This window comes from Vanellus vanellus (genome assembly GCF_965231255.1).
Source record: "Vanellus vanellus genome assembly, chromosome: 8".
Lineage (NCBI taxonomy): Eukaryota > Metazoa > Chordata > Aves > Charadriiformes > Charadriidae > Vanellus > Vanellus vanellus.
This window is the reverse complement of record NC_138913.1, coordinates 11,833,625-11,855,402: the sequence shown is the minus strand read 5'-3', so window position 1 is coordinate 11,855,402 and position 21,778 is coordinate 11,833,625. Positions and strand designations below refer to the sequence as shown.

The 21,778-nt window shown below is 52.1% G+C and overlaps 1 protein-coding gene across 2 annotated transcripts in view; it reads left to right on the top strand.

Annotated features, from left to right (window-relative positions):
• DIS3L2 (DIS3 like 3'-5' exoribonuclease 2) overlaps positions 1-21,778 on the top strand; it is a 197,756-nt gene that overhangs the window by 171,970 nt on the left and 4,008 nt on the right. For both annotated transcript variants that reach the window (XM_082487396.1, XM_082487397.1), the window contains 5 exons: positions 14,575-14,758; positions 15,964-16,050; positions 20,688-20,835; positions 21,117-21,247; positions 21,496-21,600. In XM_082487396.1, the coding sequence (XP_082343522.1) occupies positions 14,575-14,758; positions 15,964-16,050; positions 20,688-20,835; positions 21,117-21,247; positions 21,496-21,600 (655 nt within the window). The remainder of the gene's footprint in view (positions 1-14,574; positions 14,759-15,963; positions 16,051-20,687; positions 20,836-21,116; positions 21,248-21,495; positions 21,601-21,778) is intronic.

Sequence of the window (21,778 nt, the reverse complement as noted above, 5' to 3'; positions counted from 1 at the left end):
TGAGGGCTGTGTGTATTCAAGCTGTCCATGTCTCCCTAAACACCACATGGACACTTTTAAGCGGCATATCCAATGATCAGTGCTGATAAATGCAATAAACTTCACGTGGTGGTAGAGCTACAGCAGGAGTCTGATAGCCAGAGAGGAGGCAGAAGTGATATATTTCTCTGTTAAGCTCCATTTTTGTGTGTGTATATGGCTTAGTTGTACAACAGATCTGTCTGTTAAATGGCTGTTAACCTGTTCTCAGAGTCTGGAGCGCAAGAATTCATTTGTGTGATCCCCTTCTCTGGCAATAGTGGTGCTGCCTGTGGGAGATGCCCTTAGCTGCAAACTGAGGTCCTATAGGAAGAGTTGCAGTAGCTCTTGCTTCCATGAATGACAGAGTTTTACTGCACTGAGCCGAAGAGCACAATTTGAGGCAGGATCTGCTCCTAACTGGTCCTAAGAGTTTGCCACCGCTGCTCTGAAACCCTGGGCTGGAATAAGGCTGTGATAATTAATGGAGGTTAAAGTGCTCCTTCTGCCTGTGAGCTGGTTGGAAACGGAAAAGAAAAACCTGTCACAATTGTGACTGGCTCTAAACTGCTGTCAGGCTCTACTCCTTCCCTTCTCTTGCCCCAAGTGGAAAATTGTATTGGAAAGCAGCAGTTAGAGCACTTAAATCTTTCCACAGTTCATTTCAAGCTCCCTTTCTTCTTCCCAGCCATTCCCAGGCCAGTTCGGGGCGCGGATGGGAGACTGCGTCTCTGGCTGAAACTTGCAGGATGTTAAATAACAATGGGAGAGTGGCCTTCAAAGAGGGTATAATGTGCCTGGATTGCACGTACCATAAGCTGTATTTCCCATGCTTCAGCCCATCCGTGCATCGCTCCTCAACTGCTTCCTTTCCATATGGGATCTATCGTGGTGTGTTATGGAGCAAGCTCAGGCTGAAATGAGGTTGGTACCTCTCCTGCTGCCAGGGGACACGCTCCCACAAACATTCACAGAAGTTGCTGGTATCTGTCATGTCTGAACAGCAGTAAGTGAGCACGTGAAATGGGGGCAATAACAGAAGGTGTTGTACCCCCTGTGATGGGTTACCAGGCTCACGTAATCCCTGGCCTTTCCTGGGTACTTGGATTGTCTGTTTTAACTGGCGTGTGTGTCCCCTTTCTCTTAACACCTCTTGGCACAGTCACATTCCTGTTGCAGGCAGTGGTTCTGAGTGGTTTTGTCCTCTGCTGAAACTGGTCAGTGAAGGGCATCTGATCGAGCTTCACTGGCCTTCTCCTCAGCTCTCTGGATTTAACAGGTTGATCAGGTGGAGGAAGGTCACAAAGCTTTTACTCTGATGTTATTGAATAACTCATGGTAGAGAGCCAGGCAGCTATTTTGCTGTCATACTCTAGGAAAGACATGGTACTGCATTTGCCTTCCCCAGGTGACCTCAATGTGTTCCCACCTGTGTGACTAGAACATCAGGAACCTACTGGGAGGCAGCAGTCATCATGGCTGCTTGCTCTTCTCCCATCCCACAGTGTTTTCAGAGCTTGTGAAGGACAAAGGAGGTCTCTGCTAAGTCTGAGCTTGGAGGTTGCAGTACAACCCAGCCAAATGGGCTGTTTCAGGCTGGCGCTCTCAGATTTCCAAATGGTTGACCCAGCATGTAGATCTAGTGGCCAAACAGAGGTCTAGGACCCAAGTCATTCACATTTGACTGCCCAGTGTGAAGGCATGACAAACTGGGTTGCCTGGAAGGAATATGGCTGGTTGGGGTCCAACCACCATAACATATCCAACCACTGAGGTCTGTCTGTGCCAGGGATGGAACCACCGTTGTGCTTCCAACAGCAAGGTCCTTGCAGGTGGTGACTTGCCCTGGTGATTCCCAGTGTGACCTGACAGATTTGGGCACTGGGAAAGTGGGGGGCATTACCATACAATCCAGGATGGTGACTTACAAACAACAGGCGGATCTAATGTTGTGCTTCCTTCTTCTAAATGTACAGAGCTACCCTGTTCATTCAAGGGTTAAGCCATCTGAGAGATGCAGCACCCAGAGCCAGGTATCTGTCAGGCCTGGACTGGAGGCTCACCAAAACATGAGGATATATGGTCTTATTTCTGATTTGTCATTTGGAGATTACTACACAATGTCTGTAGGACAAGAAGGCTCCAGGGCATCTTAGGATATGCCCTGTGCTCCAAGAGAGGTTGTTGTTTTGGCTTTGCAGCACTCATATGCAAAGGCAAGAACTGATGCCTGAAATGCTCCTTTTCCAAGGATTAAAAGGCACTGCCAAGGCTCTGCAAGATGACAGTGTTGCAAATCTTATCGTGATCCAGTGCTGAGATCCATTGGTTTTAGCAGCAGAAATGTGCTGACAGATCTGTGTGTCTGCTTTTTGGTGATGGTAGATTTTTTCAGAAAGTTGGTCTGTGCTGCTGAACTCTGGTTGTAACTCCAGTTCAGAGCCTGGAAGGTCACGTTGCAAGAGTTCTTCGTCATCACACCTGTGTCTTCATTTTAACCAACCTTTCCTTGATCCAGTAAAACTCTGGCCCAAAGGACCAGTTTCAGGGTACCACGGTGGATTTAGCTTTAATTCTTCTGCTCTTAGATGCAGCTGAGGGACCCATAAAAGTCAGTGGAGGAGCTAGCAGGAGTAACCAGGTTAGCTCGCTGGCTGTGACAGCCAGGGACTGAGACATTTGCTGCCTTCACCCAGCAGCGTGTGAGGTTCTGCAGACCTCAGTGTGAACAGAGCTTGTTCTCTGTTTTATATGATCTCAATAGAGGGACTGTGATGTGAAACAAAGTCCATCCTTACTAGTCTAGCTCTGGAGACTTGTCATATCCGTCTCTGGGCTTTAAAGATATGATTCTTCCTTGCTTACAGCAGTAGCTCCTGTGCCACCCATCCTTGCCTGTTATGGTCTCATTGGAACTACCTCACCTATCCTCATCTATCGGTCTGTCTGTAAGTAGCTCCAGCTGGAGACAAACAGCCCTCTGTCTCCACAGCCATGCGCCCTCCTCTCTGACAGCAAGCGTGCCGTTCGTCGCCCACTCCCACGCCACATGGCTTTCCCTGTTGTGTGCCAAATTCCAGCAGGATGTTTAGCCGTTTCTTCTCAATCTCATTGCATAAATGAGGCTAATTTCAGCCTGCTGTGGTGCGTGGGCTCACTGGAACGTGACTATAAATCCAGACCTGAACATTTTCTTGTAATGGACAGGGTGGTGAAATTGCACTGCTGCTTTTAACCTCAGGCTGTCCTTAGACTAAGCCAGGCTCTACACAACCCCTACGCCAGTAAATCAAATAGCTTTTGAATCAATGCACATAAAAGTCAAGAGAGAGAAGTTACAGATGGAAAAGACCTATTGCACCTTGAGTCTGTCCCGCTGCAGAGGGGGTAAGGCGCTCTCGGGAATTGACAGCGTAGCTCCAAGCCTGCCCGCTGAGGCCAGGCAGGGAGAGGGTCGTGCCTGGAGGAGATGTGGGTTAGGGGGACAGCCTAAATTTCCTGCAGCTTTTCCATCCTGATCATCTCTTTGCATTTCATTCCCTTGGCTTTATTTTTGGGAAAGAAAACTGTTGTTGGTTGTATATTCAACAAACCCGATACGTTTGTTCTCCTGCTCATTGTTTTTCACTCAGGGCTATGCCTGACTTTTCTTTAGAAGCATGTTTTTCTCACCTAATATTTAGTTTAAGATTGTAGGAGCTGGATATAAAACCTTCTGGGACATTTTAATCTGCCAAGAGGCTGCCTCAAAGCAGAAGTTATCCAGACTATTTCAGTAGTCCCTATTTAGAAAACATCACCCCCAAATCCTGTGTTGCCCGTTTCCCTTTCATCCCCTTGCCAACTTTTATTGGTTGTTTTGACCCTGATCTGCTGTCCGTGTCCCCCGTAGCTTGCTCCCCTCCCCCTAGGGTTTCCATGTCTTTGAAAGTCCTGGTAACCAGAAGGTTCATGTGTTGTGCTTCGCCGTCATTTCAGACCAAGAATAATACATCCAGAGCCAGCTGGATCCCTCACTCTGTATTGATACAACTGTTCCCCTTAACCTGCCCACACTCCGTGCTACAACTGCAAATCTGAGGTTGAACCAGAGCGGTGATGGACAGCACTGTGAGCCCTACTCCACGGCCACAGCCATGGCCCTGCCTGGAAAGCACCCCCAGCAGAGCATCCCACAGCCAGGGAGCAGCTGCGTTTTGGGTGTTGTCCACTGGGGACCTTGCTAGGTTGAATGTGTTTTCCTGACGCGGATCTTCTCAGAACCAGTGGTCCTGGTGGTTGCTCTAATTCCCTTGATCTGCAGCCAGTTTCTCCTGAGCGTTCCTCCTCCTGCAAGGCCCTTACTAAAGGCTGGCTAGTCTGGGTGATTGCTTCTCCTGGAGGTCTCTTCCTATAAGCTCAAACAGCACTTGTGAGCATGGTTAAGGACTGGAACAGGGACCCAGAAGGGGCTGTGAGATAGTTGACATTGGAGATTGCTAGAACTCAACTGGAAAAGGCCAACCAGATCCGACTTTGTAGTTATCCTGAATTGAGCAGGAGGTTGGACCAGAGACCTGCAGCAAAAGAGGGCATTACTTAGCAAATCACTGCCTGGCTTTCACTTCATGAGCATCTGGGGGTACGCATTGGGTTGTGATGCCACCACTGCCTTTGGCTGCCAGATTATTTAGATTACTTTTCATGGGTTTGGTCTTTTGAACATTTTTGGCTAGCTTTTGTTGTTCATCTCTTCATGAGCTTCTGCAGGTTCCTGCTTGTTTGTCCCTGGGTCACATCCTGGTTGATATACGGATGTTCTCCCCAGTTGTTGGTCATCCCAGAGTAAGCTTCCAGTCTGGGCTGTTCATCCCTTCTTTTTTTCCCCGCCTTGTCCATCAGTTTGTCTCCTGTTTTGAGTGTAATCAACTCTCCAATGCCACATAAGCTGGGAAAAAGCAAAGCCAAAGACTTAAGGGAGAAACACACACAGGGTGTGACTATCTTCTCAGCAGGAACGTCTGGGAGAGCATTAGCTGCTGGGGAATGTGGTACAGGAAGGCCGGTTCTAGCAGTCTGTGATTCTCTACGGCACTATCAGTTCTCTGGGTGATTAACTGTTTGTTTCTCCCTTACTGAAAACTTGTCTCAGATTAAACCACTGTAATAGAAAGCTCAGGTTCTGGAGCAATCCCAAGTGTAGGTTAATATTTACAAGCTATCAGCTTCAGGTTTTATCTCCATCCCTTGCTAGCACAGAGATAAAATCCTTTTAAAAATCCCCTTTGAACTTTCTGGTTCATGACATGGCTTTAGTAAGACACTTTCCATGTGAAACTGGCAAATGTCTTAACAGAAATGTAAGTTTTTCTCATCTTTTCAGGGACTGGTAACAGATGAGGAGCCCCCTATGTAGAAGGGGCCATGGCTTTTTAATGCAGCAGAAGTGATGGACAGTATCTCTGCAGGATATTCGTGCTAGGAAATGTCAGAATGTTATTTCTGCCTCAATGGCTTAAGATCATCTGTTTACCTAATGGACTTACATTTGCATTTTGCAGGTGTTGTGTTAATATTAATGTGTTGTCTGAATTGTTAATATTCCTTCACTTCAATGTTACATTAATGAAGGCTGCAGGGGATGGAAAAAAAGACCTGACTAATTAATTAAATGGGCAAAAAGCATCTTTAACTTTCCATCGTGCTGCCCTTTGCTTCCACCTAATGGGTCTTGGCATTTCTGGTCAGCAGCCATGTAACACATGCTGCTGCATGGAGCACTCAGTGACGGACCTGCTAATTTTTCTGACCCATAAATCACTTGTATAAACTTTTAACGGCGAGTAAAAGTGCCTTTCATTCCTGCTTCCTCCTTTTGGTGGAAAATGCAGCCTGATAACAGGAGGTGGTGGCCTGATGTGTGGGGCCAGAGACTTTCCTGTCAGGAGAGGGGCTGTCTGCATTTCTTCAGGAATTCTTTGCGTTCCCCTCTTAGCCGGACTCTGGATGACATTAATATTATGTGTCTTGTCACAAGCTCTGCTTTTGGAGCCAGTGACGTATCAGGCTGCGCGTCTCAGGAATGTGGACTGCCAGTCCTGCTTTGGGCGCTGGTCGTGGGGTATCTCCCCTCTCCTCTGCACCATCCCAGACCCAGCTTGGCACTGGGCTCTTTTGCCCATGGGCTGGAGAAAACTGTCTCGGGTCCCTGCTCTGGCCCTAGGCAGCACCCCTGCTCAGGAGCATCCTAATGCACTCCCGAAAGTAAGACTTGCCAGCCCAGGTGGTGATTGTCCCCGGAGACCGTTAGCTGAACACAGCATTGAGTTGTGTGCATTAGTGGTCACTGCTTACCCCTCCTCTGCGGAGAGGGAGCAGGCTCCTGGCCATTGTAGCTCCCTCTGAGGGACAAGATCCCGGTGAGCTGGTGGCTCCCTGGAAAGACAAACTGGATCTGATATGGATCCATGGGGAGTCGGGCTGGGATTCCCAGTTGTGCAGCTCCTGGAGCTAAACGCAAGGATGCAAACCCTTTCCAGTGCTGCCGTCATCTTCCCCATGGAGAAATGTGTAGGTTGGGTGAAAGGGTTGTGTTTTAAAGGAGAACTTTTGAACAGCACCGTCACTTTGATGCTGACATCCATCACGAGTGGGGATGTCTGTACAGCAGCAACAGCACTGGAGACATTTCTAGGAGGGGGTAGATGTGGGGCTGTGTGCCCACATTGGGCAAACAGCACTCTGCAGGCATCATTGGGGCCCGTGGAAAAAGATGTTTCTTCACCCAGGAAGGTCATTCCTGGAGGGAGATCTTCCCCTGTCTGCAGTGCTAAGGGTGAAGTCCTCTGCCCCGAGCTCGAAAATGTGATAGTTCTGAGAAAATTGTGGAGAATGCTGGAGCTGGGACTGAGGGAGTCTCCGGAAGTTGTGCCTGTGTGTCCTGTGTGGCCCAGCGTGTGGGTACAGGTCTAAGCTTTCATCCCTGTCCCAGAGCAGCTGAAGATGCTGTTTTGGCACAGAAGGGCACTTCAGCTTCATGCCAGGAGTCTGAAGGTTGTCGCCAATTTGCATGAAAAGGAGCAGACTGCAGTCATATTAACATTTAATGAAGAGGCACAGCCCGCAGAGATTGCGTCCTCTACAACACTTGCTCTTCAGTTCGATGACGTTTTCTTTACCGCTTGGATCAAGATGGGATCAGGGTGGTGGGTCGGGTGGGTATTGACTTTATCACTTCCATACAAACCACAGATGGGGCTTAGGAGCTCCAGGCCCGTTGGGGAGCATTTGCCATCCATGCAGCCGAGTGCCAAGAGGTGCCGAAGGCTCCACGACCGTTTGTGCTGTCTTCAGCGCCCTGATGTCCGGCCTGATGTCGTGCTTCCACATTAAGTCAGCTCTTTTATGTAACGGGGCTGCAAAGTGGCTTCAATAATTTCAAAGGAACTTAGGCAAATGGTTGAGGTTTTTCTAGCGGTCTAAATCCCCATGTGCAAACCCAGTACATCAGGCTTTAAGCAATTAATTCCTAATCATGCCAAATGCCTTCAGTAGCCCGGCTTTAGTATTGAGAGCTTAAAACGGTTTTCCACCATACCGCAGTTAATTTGGATAAAGCAAAGAGAGTGGTCTCATGGTATTTCCAGCCTCAAGGTGTGAGAGTGGCCAGTAAGTGACATTTGTATTCAGAAAACCCTCCTGTGCATTTGTGTTGTAGGCATCTATTACTGGGAAGGCACCATAGCTAATAAAAAGGGCATTCATTATACCCCAGAAAGGGAGTTCATTAGAGGGAAAAGCCATTCTAGCTTAGTAAGAAATGAATCTAAAACTGCCTCAGAGCTGCTATTCTCATCAAGTTTCAATGTTAACAGTTTTAACCAAGAGCTAATTGAGCAATCTCAGAAAGTGGAGTAATTCCATTATTCAGCTATGCTTTGTTCAAGGCTGCCGCTAGCTGCGAAAGGAGCACAAATGACTTTCATCGAGCCAGGAACCACCAGCGTTCTTGCCTTTTACTACTTTTTCTTTCAAAAAAAAAAAAAAAAAAAAAGTAGGGCTTTTGGGCTTTTGGCAACTGTCATTGGCAAAGGGAGCTCCACACCAACATTGCAAGGCTCATATATAACACTGCAATCCAAGTTTTTGGATAACAGGGGGTTTGATTTTCATAACTCTTCGAGCAGCAGTGCTGTTCTGGAGTGAGTGGCTGAAGATGCTCCTGTTCGTTGGATAGGCAGAGTGTCACCAGGAAGACAGTACACCATTCTTGCAGGATTGATTTTGCATGGAAAAGAGCCATCGCAAGCGCCGGTCCAGCTACTCGCCAAAGAGCATGATTCTGTCATTGGCTGCACTTTCAGGAGATGGGGGATTAGCTAATGTTGCTTTTAGAAGAGCTTTTATAGAAACCTCTCAAGTTCTTTTGCTTCATGGAAGAGCTGTAATCAAAAATAAACGTACGTGATTTAAAGAAAAGAAGAAAAAGTCGTACCACATCCAGCGTCTTTGGACTAAATGCTTTGGAGAGAGCGTGTTGGTTGAACTGTGGTGCTGTTTCTTTACTGGTTTCCTTCAGCTGATGCTGCTGCTGCTGGACATGCACGGGACTGTTTGCAGCCTTTTGTGGAAGGTGACTTTCCCTTGGTGAATGCAGCAGGATTTAGAGTCATATTCCCAGGACGTGGCTGTAGATCTCTTGTTTGTTATGGGATTGCCCTGCAGCAATAATCCCCTTCAAGCCAGCAGAGAGCGAGGGCGCTCAGCGACATACTGCCCTTAGCAAGGGGACATATTTCCATCAGTGTCTTTACAGTCTTCTCAGACACACACAAAACAAGCCAGGGCTTCCTTTTCTCAGCACTGGCCTCCCATGGCACTGTTCATTTCAAACACAAACTAAGTGTGACGCTTTCAAAGTTCTACTGTCCTGTCCCTGTTGACCCAGCACGGAGCCGGACACCTGAGGCAGACACATAGCTATGGGTTGAGAAACCAGAGGCCTTGACTGCTGCTCAAAGCACAGACTCATGCTGAGCTGGGATAGTAAACCCATCTGGAGAGGGAAAGGAGCTTGAACAGCCAAAATCTTGTTCCCTGTGCAGGAGGGAGCAAGTCCTGTCAGAGGGAGACAAGATGGAGAGGAGCAGATGGGATTTGTAGTGGGATAGAGGAAAGAAATTTGGTAAACTTCACAGAAATTATTTGGTCACATTTGACTCAAGTCTGAGATGCTGGAAAGATGCTGGGATTTACCTGGTGGTAGCTCACCCAGCCGGAGGGACCCTCATTGCAAGGGGGGCTTAGACTCCAGCTCAGGACAGTTCAGCTCTGTCCCTTTGGGAACAGGTTTCCACAATGAGCTACACGTGAAGAAAAGATCGACGTCTCCGATCTGTCAATAGCGAGAAAAACCCTGCCATGGGAGAGCTACGTGGTGTTTCGGGTTTATCTCTGAGTCCATGCCTCAGCTATGAGAACACTTCCAATGCCTGGGATACACCCAGCGGTTACATCTTGCAGGAGGGGATGGAGGTGAAGAAGGTGGCGTGGGGGAAGAGCTGTGCTCCTCTGTTCAGCCCTACCTCACGGCCATTTGCTCTGAAGCCTACGGGTCTGTTACACTGGTGGAACAGCGGATGTTTTAATGTCACTTCGCTTTACCCAAGCTGCCTGCCTCCTTCCTGCACTTACTGGATTGCAAACAAAGTACTCCTTGTCTCTCCCTTGCAGCGAACCTTGCTTCGCTAATGTCATTTGTCAAGTTAATCAGGGAGAGTGGGCACTTCGGTGGCTGCTGTGTAGCCTGGCCGCATTGCCATGGAGACAAGCAGCCAAACAGGCATTTTACTTGCCCTGCTTCACTCTGCAGAGATGTGGCATGAGAAACCAATATTTTATTTGCCGTCAACCAACCAACTTGCTGAGGATGTGAGTAGTTTTTCGAGGTTGCTGTCAAGAGATTGGGAAGGGTGTAGCTAACTTTTTGCGGAGCAAATAGTAAGGCTGCTACTAAAGCAATTCCAGAGTCTGAATGTGCAGCTCCTCTTCCCCTGTCCCTCGAATGTTTGGCTCTGACAAGAGCTGTGCAAGGAGAGTTACAGAGTTACCTGCCATTAAGGTGTCATCAGTCCTCTTCAGCCGGATGGTTTCATAGGTGGTTATTTGCCTACAGGACCCAAGACTATCACTTAAGGTACTTTGAAAGGCACCAAGTCCTGTGTTTGAGAGCATCTCAGGAGCCTGAAATCTCCCTATCAGGCAGTGGGATGTAGGAGCCAGCATGCCTCAATCATGTTTGAAACTCAGAGGAGAATGCTTCTGAAAACCGTACACTCCGGCTGACCTCTTGCATAAGGCAGGCTATAGAGTTTCACCCACTAACTCCTGCACCAAGCCCATAACTCATAAGCAAAATCTGGGTATTGAAAGAGCTGGCAGAAGATGCTTACGCATGTTACAGAGCTCACAAGCTGTCCCGCCCCTCCGCCTCCTCCCTCTTGCATGTGCACATGTTAAATGATGCATTGAACAGGTTTGGAAACGCTCCCTCCTGCAGCCCCGGCGAGCAGGACAGCCGGGATCTGCAGGCACCTACGGGAGGGACAGCCACCTGCTCTCCCCCAGCCCTCTCCACGGGACAGCGGAGGAAACCTCGCATCGGCACAGAAAGGGCAAAAGTTCAGATCGGATTGTTTATGGGATTTTATGGAGCCGGGAGCCAAGGATAGCTCAGCTAATCCAGAGGAAACTGTAGCGATGGCGTTAGAATGCATTTCACATGGGATTCATTCAGCGCGCGTTCAGATGGACCAGTCTTTCTGTCTCCATTTTTTTAGCCATGAATATTTTTCTTTGCACTCCCGTCTGCCAGCCGCACCGAGCCAAACTCCGAGCTAGGCTGTTTTAAGAAAAAAGAAAAAAAAAAACAAAACCCCAAACCTCTTGTCGTTTGACCTGCCGACAAGTTAGCAGGGCTTCAGCACGGCTCCCAGTAACACCAGTGCCAGGTGCTGGTCTGGCCCCCAGCCGCTGCCAACCATCCGCTGCTCCCGCCTGCCTCAGCATCCATTGCTTCTTTCCAAGCCGCGGCGTAGCGCTTGCCGAGTCGAAGCCCTGGGGAGGACATTAGCTAAAAGCGCAGCTAAAAGGCCACGTGGGAAGGGCAGGAAGGCAGCGGCTTTGCTGTGCCCTCCCGCTCCTCTGCACCTGAAGCCGTGCCGGCTTCGTGCGCTGTCCCAGCCCTGCCTCATCCTCCTGAGTCACCCGTGTCCCCTGCAGAGTCTCAGTGTGAGCCCCACATGGGAATAAGGTTTTTCCTTTTAGGTGCAGTGAAACCCCCACGGTAAGCTGTTTGTTGCAGGTCTTGGCTCCCTCCTCGTGTCCTGAGCCACAGACCCCGTTCCTCTGCGGAAGAGGTGACCTGGCTTAGCTCTGGGCACAGGTGCCACCTCCTTCGCTGTGCTCAGCCCGTTCCTTCTGACCCAGGCAGGCTCTCACATGCTCTGGATTAACCCAGCTGTGACCTGTCCCTTCTGGAAGCTGCTTTCCTCTCCCTGGGGACTAAATCTTGATGTTTAAAACAAACTTGTCTAGGAATTAGCACAGAGCAGGCCCACACTGTTCATCCCTTTCATGCTTGCAGGGCTGCTGCGATGGGGTGCGTGTGGGGAGCAGCTCTGTGACCTCCGGGTGGTCCAGAGCTGGCAAGGACCCTCCGTCTCTGCAGGGTGTTTTGGCGTCAACCCACAGGGCAGTGAGCCTTCCTGGACCACTGCGGTTCATTAAACTGAGCTGATACGAACCGACCCATCGGGTCCTGGGGCTTTTCTTCCCCCCAGATACAGAGCAGTGTCCAACCTCGTCTGTGAGCCCAAGCTGCAGCCACGTCTCCCGAAGGCTGCCCCTGCCTTTGGGTGAGTGAGCAAGACGAGTAGCTTTTCAACTCTGAATATCTGTGGTCGTGTCCTGTGCACCCTATCATGGGCGCAAAACTCCTGGGTGCTTCCTGATAAGATTTTCCTGCCCATGCGATCAATCCAACCATGTGCCGGGTACCTCCTCTTGATGGGGGGGCTGTCTTGGATGCTGTCTGGGGGCTGGTGCTCCAGGTGTGGAGGTGTTGAAGGGAGAGAGGATGGTGTTTTGCAGAGCAAGGCAGGAAGTATGTGCTGTTAGTTTTCCTTTAGCTGTAAAAGCATCCCTGGCAGGAGGGTGCTCAGGTATTGCCTTCAACTCAGTGCCTCCTGCAGTATCAGAACAAGGATATCCCCAGGAAAATGTAAAAGCCTCAAGCTCCAAAATAGTGAAACAAAATACAGAACTTAATAATCAGGTGGAAATTGCATCCAGCCCAAAGTGTTGCTGGAGGTAAGAGGTAAAGGCTTCACACCGTAGAGCGCAATGGGAGCCAGAACGGCAGGGGCTGCTTGAGCGCTCGCTTACGGTGTTCATCTCTAAGACATGAGGTAAGCACGTTGCGCCTGTGACAAAGAGGAGATGCTTTTCACGGCTGTTTATTGCTTTGTCTTAAAAAATGGGTTTGCCCCTCACTCTGTAGAGGCCACATTTCGAGGGAGGCACAGGGACTCCATGGCCAGCCTTCGCCCGCACGTCCATCTGGGGCACGTGATGGAAACGTCTCCCTTTTTCTTTGCACTATAGTCAAAGGGAAGGAGAGGTATTGCCTTTCGCAGCCCACACTCTTTGCTGTGCCTTTCTGCGAGCTGGCTTGGGCAGAAAGGGCTTCCCAGGTATGAGAATTGGCCAGCACAGCCTCACACGTGTCCTCAGGCCACCGTTCCCCACGTGTGGTCTGCAAGCATGGCATCTGGGTGAGAACTGGTGGGTCCACCCACACCCAGGAGATGGGGATGGCCGTGCCATAACCCGCTGGGGTGCTCCTCGCTGCCTCCCACCCCTGGGTGCTGCGCAGGCGGGGTGCCCAGCACCCTTGGGCCATGCTATCCCGCAGCCCCCCACTGCTGGTGGCTATAGAGGGACCGATGTTGCCATCTGCTGGCTTAGCTGCACAGGAGCAGCAAGAACTTGGCTCAACCCTCTTGGAAGTCACCCCTTACGAGCATGTACGGACTCTGCTCCCACGCTGGGCTGTGGGCGGATTGCCCACCTCCTGACACAGCCCTTGGCCTTCTGGTAGCATCTGCCCATCAGCAGGTGTTTCAGGGAACAGGATGGGTGGCTCATTCCCACTTTGGCTGTGCTGCTCCCCACCCCTTCCCACACTGCCCATGCTCAAGGGTGTCCCTCCTGCCCTCCCTGTGGGGTCTGAGGTATTGGCCTCTGGCACAACACGCTCTGGGAGAAGCCACAAGGCTCTTGTTAAGACACCTCCTTCCCATTAAGGATGAACATTTCCACCGCTGATTATCACCGTCAGGTGCTTATTCCTCCTCTGGGCTTTTCTCTATTTCCTTTCTCTTTTGAGTTCTTGGCAAGTACTCCCAGGCTGGGAATGCATCGCTGCTGTAACAAGTGCCCTGGGAGCACAGCAGCCTGCACATCTCACCCAGCGATGGCCGGGGCTGGGAGCCGCAGGACCACCAGGTCCCCCAGCCAGCCCTGCAAAATCGCTGCTTTGCCTGCAGGAGCGACGGGGCTGAGCCGGCATAATCAGTGACAGCTCGCTCAGGCATTGCTCGGAGGATGAGGTTACTTCTGTAAATCTATTATCTTTTTTGGCAATTAGCACCAGTTAGGAGCCCTGGGAATACATGCAGCAAATAGCAGGAAGCCCAGTTAAGCACATCTCTCTGCTTATCTGAGCCCAGTTAAACAAATCTCCTGTGGCACAGCCCTACAGCTGGTAGCACAACCCATAAATGCTCCAAAGAGGATCTCTAGCACTGGGATTGCTTTTCTTTGCAGTGTATAACCCCGGAGATTTCCATTCAATGCGTGTACGTTCGGAGGTGGAAGGGGGGCTGCTCACCCCAGCCTGGGGCACCCCCAGCAGTCTGCAGGTTGCACGGAGGAGCCCCCAGAGTCCCTGCATCGCCTGGATGCCAGAGGCAGCCCCGCGGTGAGCTGCGCTGGTGGCTTGCCCTGCTCGGGGACCGTGGTGCGTCTTGCTCTGGGTGGAAGCCCGACGCAGAGGCTGGGCTCGGTGGCTGGGATTGACCACACATGTTGAGCTCGGGCTGGGGGGCACGAGAGAGACGCTGTTTTCTCTGGCCCGGGAAGACAGCGATGCGTGTTTGTTTTCCGTGCTATCTCTCACACAGTGTTTGTTTTGCTTGTCGAGCGTTTCAGGAGATAAAATGACCTAAAGGGAGATTATTTTATCCTAATTTAAGCTGTCAATTTATCACTGACTTCTGCTTGTCTGCGCCAGCAGGATGGCTTGCTCTGAGTCCCCAGGGAAACCTCAGCTAGAAAGTGAGAATTTGGAGGGGGATTTGCTGCAGTCTCACATCTAATCTTTGCTTATAACAGCAACTACAAGCTGCTCCCCTGTCCCCCCGTGTCATATTAGTTCCCATCACAATGGACTGGCTCAGCTTCCCAGGGGACTCCTCTCTTTAACCGGGGCCCGGGGTTGTTTTTCTCCTGCTGCAGGCTGGTGGAAGAGTTCATGCTGCTCGCGAACATGGCCGTGGCCCATCAGATCTACCGCTCCTTCCCCGAGCAGGCCCTGCTTCGCCGCCACCCCCCACCCCAAACAAAGCTGCTGAAAGACCTCATGGAGTTCTGCAACCAAGTTGGCCTCGACATTGACTTCAGCAGCGCGGGGACCCTGCATGTGAGTGCCCTGGCCTGGCGGGGAGCAAGGCCATGGGGGTGAAGGGTGGGCAGCTGTGTGATGGCATCTTTGCAGCAGCACGTGGTTTATTCCCTGCCCCCCTCTGCCCAAGCAGAGCTGACAACTATCCCATGCTGAAACAAAACACCTCCCTCACTCGCTCTTGACCCCACCAGCAATGGGCAAGGGTGGCCTGGCCTGTCCTAGTCAGTCATGTTGTGCACAGAGCTTAGAGCAAAGCAAGGAGGTCCTTGCAAGTGACCCCAGCACTGCCCTCTCTGCAATGGGAAGGATGTTTCAGCGCAGGAGCAGCCACTGGGACACCCACATTTCCTTTCTCTGCATTCCGTCAGCAGGTCCTGGGCAGGGCATTTGCTCTGTACTGCAGGAGAAGTAGCTCTGCAAGGGGTTGTTCCTGTCTGGGCTGCTGAAGGTCTCAGGGAGGGCAGGGTGGGGAGTGGGGTGACTGGGAAGGACTGGAGAGCGGTGCTGGGAAAGGTCAGGCGCAGCCAGCATGGGAGGTATCCGACCGATCCTCCACTGAGCGTGTCCTGAAGCTGAACTCCAGCTGAACAGCACAGCACAGGTTCCAGGATTTTCTTTACTCGCCGCAACTGGACTGTGGATAATCCTCTGTTAATCCCATCCCCGCTGGCCTCCCGCACACCACTCCGTCGGCTGGGACTGCTTTCCCCGCTGGCTGGCTGTGCCGAGGCTATGTCAGCAGACGCGGGGCTGTGCATTCAGCTCCTCTCCTGCACTTTGAACCCTCCAGCCCTTCCTCACCTCTAGCCCCGGGCGGTGACCTCCCATACCCACGTCTCCCCGGAGTCCCATTAGTCTGCCTGCTGAAGCTCTCAGTAGCTGGAGGGGAGCCAGGCACGGGTCGGGAAAGGGGCTATGGGCGCTCTCGCACGCTGCACGTCTGGGCACAGAGACAGCGGTCGCCGTGCCCCGGCTGCTCCCTGCTGTTGACCCTGGGAGGCAAATCAACACTCAGAAGGACTGTGTGCGCAGTCCTGTCGGGGCTGCTGGGCCCAGAGCGAAACCCAATTTCACATGCACTTTTTGGTTTACGAGGAGATTTGCAGGGAAAGGAGGAATTTTGCTCTGATGAGCTGCTGTTTGCCCCAGGAAGGTCTGCCTGGGTCCCCCTACCACCACAGCTTGCCAACACTGAATGCTCTCTCTCTTTTCTCCTCCAGAAAAGCTTAAATGAAACATTTGGTGCTGACAAATACTCTGAAGCCAGGAAAGAAGTGCTGACCAACATGTTCTCCAGGCCCATGCAGGTGAGAAAAGCACTGTGCTGTCGGACATGTCTGGCTGAAGCTGTCTGCTGTGGCTTCATCTTCAATCCTTGCCCCTTCTGTGTTACCGTAGCTGGTTGTTACGTAGAGAGAGAGTGAATGGACACTGAACACAGTGCTACGGCGCTGCCAGGAGCTTCCCCCAGTGTCACCAGCCCCATGCAGCTGGGAGTGGGGGTATCCCATGGGCAACAGAGCTTCACTGGATGGCAGGATCGGGCTGCCTTACTGTGCCCCCTGTAGTGTGCCTGTTATTACTGGTTGGGATTTTTCACCCTTGAAGTGGCATGCGGGATCTTAGCAGACTCATAAGGACCCAGCCTGCTCTGTGAAGAGATGGTGGCCAGCTCCATGGTTCACGTTTGTGCCATTTCTTCACATCCTGGTATCCCAACTGGTCCAACGAAGGAATCAAGTGTGAGGATGATGTGGGGGTGTGGGAATGGCCTTAAAGCCATTTGGCTCCAACACCAAAATATGCTGCCCAGACACATGCTGTTAGAAGTAGGGAAGCTCTGGAAATCCTTTAGTCTCCCTCCAGACCAAGTGACCTTCTGTGAAGGTCTCTGCAATAGAGGCTTGTGCTGCTCACACTGATTGTTGTGTTTGGTGCATCTGCTGCTCAGGACACTTATTTGGGTGCTTATCACCATCAAAAAAAGTTTTTGTGAAGCATCTGCCTTTGTACGTTTGCAGCTGGGCATAGCACAGCCTCTTCTGAGGGTAGTCCTACCTCACAGGGAGAAGAGGCACGTTCCTGAAATGGTCTCTCTGTTGTGGCCTGCTTATCGCTGCAGGAATGAATCATCTTCCCACCATCACTTATTTGACTGTCACTCTTCTAATTAGCTTATTTGCTCCATTTACTCATTAGCAGTTGCCTGAAGTCCTGCTGTACTTTAGTGGCTTAATGCTTGCTTGCAAGTGGGACTGGCGACTGAAGCCGTTCAATAAATCCCACCCCCTGTGTATGTGTCCAGCTCAGGAGTGCTGCTCTGTAAAGTGCAGGAAGCATCCTCTGGAGTTGGCTGTGTTGTCCCAGATCCCGTGTCCTGCTTTAACTTGTCCTGGTCCCTTCTGTCACATCTTCCTTTTCTGGTGGAAGGTGTTAACAGGCGAAGGCATTGGTGACATGCGTTCCCTGGGGTCCCCCTCTGGTCCTGCTGACTGTGGTGCGAGCTGGACTTTCCCAGCAGCAGCACTTGGAGCAAGCGTGGCTGTGGGCCAGGAGGGGTGAGCATGCAGAAAGCAACTTGGTTCTGCCCTGGCACCAAGAAGAAGATGAGCTTTTTGGGGCCCGCTGACTTGCTGAAATTTTGCCTCTGTGGTCTCCTGAGGCTGCGGTCAGGTCACACTGAGAAATGGTGGGTGTACTTTGAGATACCTCCCAGTGGCTCTTGTTAAGATTTAGCCCTGTGCATACATGCCAGATCCGTACACAAAAGAGGTATCAAGGTTTCGGGGATGAAGTCTTCTGCAGAGCAAATACCAGACAGAGAGTTTGGGGAAGAAAGAGGAACTTTTAAAGGAGATATTCCATGACACATGATTTTGGCAGGAACTAGACTCATTTCATCCTCTGAAGACCAAGGTGCCCATCTGTTCAGGTGTGCTGTGCAGTCCACTCGTGCCTGGCAAACCTGCTGTCTGGCACACTCCCATAATAGGCAAAACCCAGTTTACAGCTGAGCCTGTTGACCCTGCAGGGCAACATGTGTCTGGATGGTGAGCAGCGTTCCCATCTGCTGGCATTCCTGCCAGTGTTCCCCGGCAGGATGGTATTACCACACATGATGGTGTGCTCTCATTATTGGAAGTAGTGCATGAGTGAGAAGAAGCAGAAATCTGTCTTGATCCTGGGGTGAGTTTATGCAGTTGACCATTTGCTGAACTATTGTTTAGCTTAGAAAGCAGACGCTTCCCTCCTGTCTTTAAGGCCACTTTCAATTTGACCCAGGATGTGCTTGTGGTGGTGGATCCGTATGACCTCCAGTCCATAAGGAAGGACCATGACACTGCAGGGGTGATAGACATCAGTGTTGCTCTCTGTGGTTTCTGGTCCCTGACCACACTTGCTGCAGCGTGGACTCACAGCTCCCCATAATCCCAAACAGTTCAGATTCCCACTGTTGTTCTGCTGCTGAGTGCAGAGGACAGGTAGTTTGAAGCCGTGTCAGTGCCCCTCGGAAAGGACAGACAGCTAAGTGGAAGGGTCTTTCCCTGGGAGGAGGATTTTTTGCTGTCTGCCACCAGTATGAGAGCAGATGGGAGAATTGGCCCCATCCTGCCTATGTCCCCAGACACCACAGTCCCTCACTGGGGAGAAGACATATCTAAGTGTTGGCAGCTGCAGAGCACAGCCACGTAGGGGCCCGTGCCCGTGTCAAGGACTGAGCCATCGCTCTGACAGATGGCGTGGTGAGACCGTCTGGGCCCAGGGCACGGAGGAGTCACCCGTATCCCTGCATGCATCACAGCTCCCAGTGATAAAGCTGGTGTTTCAGGGACAAGGCTGTAGTTAAATCAGCCAAAACCTGCCCACAGGTTTAACCCACGGTCACGCCAAGCCTGCATCTCCCATCTTTGCTGCCTGCTGCTGGTCAAGACGTCAGCCTCTTGGAGGAGGAGGGAGATGGGAAGCAACTGGTAATGCATGTGTCTGGGGGAGCGCCTGGATTGCCATGCCAAGAGCCTCGTAACAGATGAAGGAGCAGCGACATATCATTTTTCAGGGGCTCAGTCACTCGGGGATTCAATCTGTCCGTGAGAGCAAAAGCCGCCCCTGGTTGGCTGGGGCTGATTTATTTCCAAGCTCCTCGCGGTTCTCCAGGGATTGTGGTGAACCCTGGGGATTTGAGACCACTTGTGAGTCAAATCTGTTAATGAGAAAACATCTGCTTTATGCCAGGCTGAAGTCACTGGGTAATGCTGTCATGGTAGTGAGGACGGGTATCAGATAGGTGTCCGACTGGGCTCTCTGCAGTGTGTAACCTCACTGCAGCCCAGAGGAGTATTTTTGCTATGATACCCAAGCTGATGCCAACCTCCTGAGGGTTATGAGCTGCCAACAAGGTGTCAGAAGTGGTGCTGGATACAGCAGCAGCAGGAATTGGCCAGCACATCCATCGGGAAGAAGTACCCCGGGCAACAACAAGCAGCGCGGGACCTTCAGCATCTTTTCTTGCCCTTAAAGCAAGGCAGGGGTTGCCCTGCACTGCTGGGTGTAGTGAAGGGATGAGCCCTTCCCAGTGGCTTTCTCATAGCAGGGATTTTGACCTGTGCCATCAAATGGGTATGATCTGCTCTCTAACTACCTGGCATTGCAGGGACCTTCCTCCCTTCTGCCTGGGAGCCTGGCATAGGTGCTGTAAACCCCCTGGAATTTCGTGCTGTCTGTCTGCACAAGGGCACTCGTCTCCTGCAGCAGCCTCCAGCGCTCGGCGTGTCTCCCTGCCCGCCCGCGCAGAGCCTTGTTCGGTGGGAGCCGAGCTAATTGAGTGTAGACTATACTTCATGGAGTCCATCAGAAACAATTTAATTCTGGGTTGTGGAAATTGGCAGCTGCCACAGCTTCTATCCCAGCTCTTGGGTCTCATAATAAGGCCGGGACCGATGCTGCTTTTTTTAACCTGCTCTATTTACTTGCCCGGATCAGTGCGTTGCTGCTCAGCAGGAGCTGGCTGTGCCGCTGGGCTGGAGAGCAGAGGATACAGCTGCCTAAACCATGGATCCCAGGACGGCTCTGTAATCAGAGCTGGCTACTCCTGTTTGTTTTAAATCACTTGCTCTTATTTTTAAACGGGTTCATTCAATCGTCACTGTTGCTGTGACCCTGCCGCAACCCCCCTGACCCGCACAGCCTACCCTCCCAGCCTGGGCTCAGCCCCGTTGTTTTCCCAGCCCTAAGGGCTGGTGTTTCACAGATGTAAAAATAAAAGCTGTAACGTGTGGGATAACAGGGGCGGCGCAGCCAGGAGAGGTTCCCACTGAAGAGGCTGCTGGGCAGCATGGTGCCACTGCGGTCCCAGTGTTGGTTTAGCCAGGCAGTCCAGCCACTCGGCTTCCCAGCTGTCGTGGTGGGATGGAGCAGCAGGGATCACAGCGGGGCTGTCTCCTCCTCCTCGGTGAGTGGAGGACCCGGTCATCCCACCCCCAGTGGTCTCCAAGCAGGCGCAATGTGTGTGCGGAGCCTGCAGCCAGACCCAGAACAAAAGAGCCTGGCAAGGGAGCTGCTCTGCGAGACCCCTTGTTGGGAGAGTATTCGCAGTTGGCATAGGACAGGCGGGGCTCTCCCCTGGAAGACAGGGGATGGCAAATGAGCTTCAGGGCCTGAGCAGAAGCAGGACACTGCTTAAACCCATGTGTGATATGAAAGTTGATGCAATCCTTGGGGCCAGGCAGGGGCAGCTGGCAGTCAGCAGCTCCCTGCAGTGGCTTTGCCCCCTCTGCTCTGTGCTCAGTTCCTGCAGCATCCACCTTGTCCCTGCGCAGCCGGAACTGAGCAGCAGTTGAAGGACCATCAACTGCTGAAGCTCTGTCCTGCAGACACAGACTCCCACAGACTTGTGCAGGGTCCTGCCACCATCCTTGATCACCCTCTTGCTTCTCACCCCTTTCAGATGGCTCTCTATTTCTGCACTGGGGTCCTGGAGGACGAGACCCTCTTTCGCCACTACGCCCTGAATGTGCCCTTCTACACGCACTTCACCTCACCCATCCGCCGCTACGCAGATGTCATCGTGCACCGTCTCCTCTCTGCCTCGCTCGGTGGGTGCCGCCCGGCCGCTTATGGAGCAGCCCTGGGTGTTGCCAGGGGAGGGGGTGGCTGTGCCCGGCACAGGCAGGACTCCCAGGTTCCCGCCTTGCCTGCCACGGGCGCAGGGTGGATGGAGTCTGCGTCCCACGGGGCAGCTCCCCGGCACGTGGGTGCCCTCAAGTAACAGGGACACGGAGGTGAGCTGAGGAACTGGGTCCAGAGTGCCATGTAATGGGTCTGGAGCAGGAAGGAGCATGGGCACATATGTCATTGTCACTTGTCCCCTTCCCAGGTGCCAGCTCCCCCATCAAGATGGAGAAAGAGGCCATCCAGAGACAGGCAGATCACTGCAATGACCGGAAGATGGCTTCCAAGAGGGTGCAGGAGCTCAGTGCTGACCTCTTCTTTGCCATCTTCGTCAGGGTAAGAGCCAAGACTATCTTCCTCCTGGGCATGTCTGGATTTCCCCATGAAGGCTCAGCCTGGATGCCACTGGGCAGACGGCTGCGTGGCCCCCCAGCTGGCCTTGGGGAAGGCAAACAGTGAGGGGATGCACTGAGCAAACCACCACCGCCAGAGCTCCAGGACCTGGAGACACTGCCCCCCCCCCCCACCCTTGGGGATGGCTGGATGGGGGATGCTGGTGTAGTGACAGCCCCGTTTCTTGGCAGGAGTGTGGTCCTCTGGAGTCAGAGGCCATGGTGATGGGTGTCTTGAACGAGGCCTTTGATGTTCTGGTGCTGAAGTTTGGAGTCCAGAAGCGCATCTACTGCAATGTAAGTACCTCACCAGTGTGAGACAGTGCCAATGCTGCCTCACCAGAGAGGGTTGCAGCAGCCTGGCGTCACCGGAGGCAGTGGCTGTCCCAGTGCCCTTCTGTGCCAGCCCTGCAGCTGGCAGAGCTGCACCCAAGCTGGGTTGGCCGGAGGGCAGGGAGCCTTCCTGGGGTCTCCC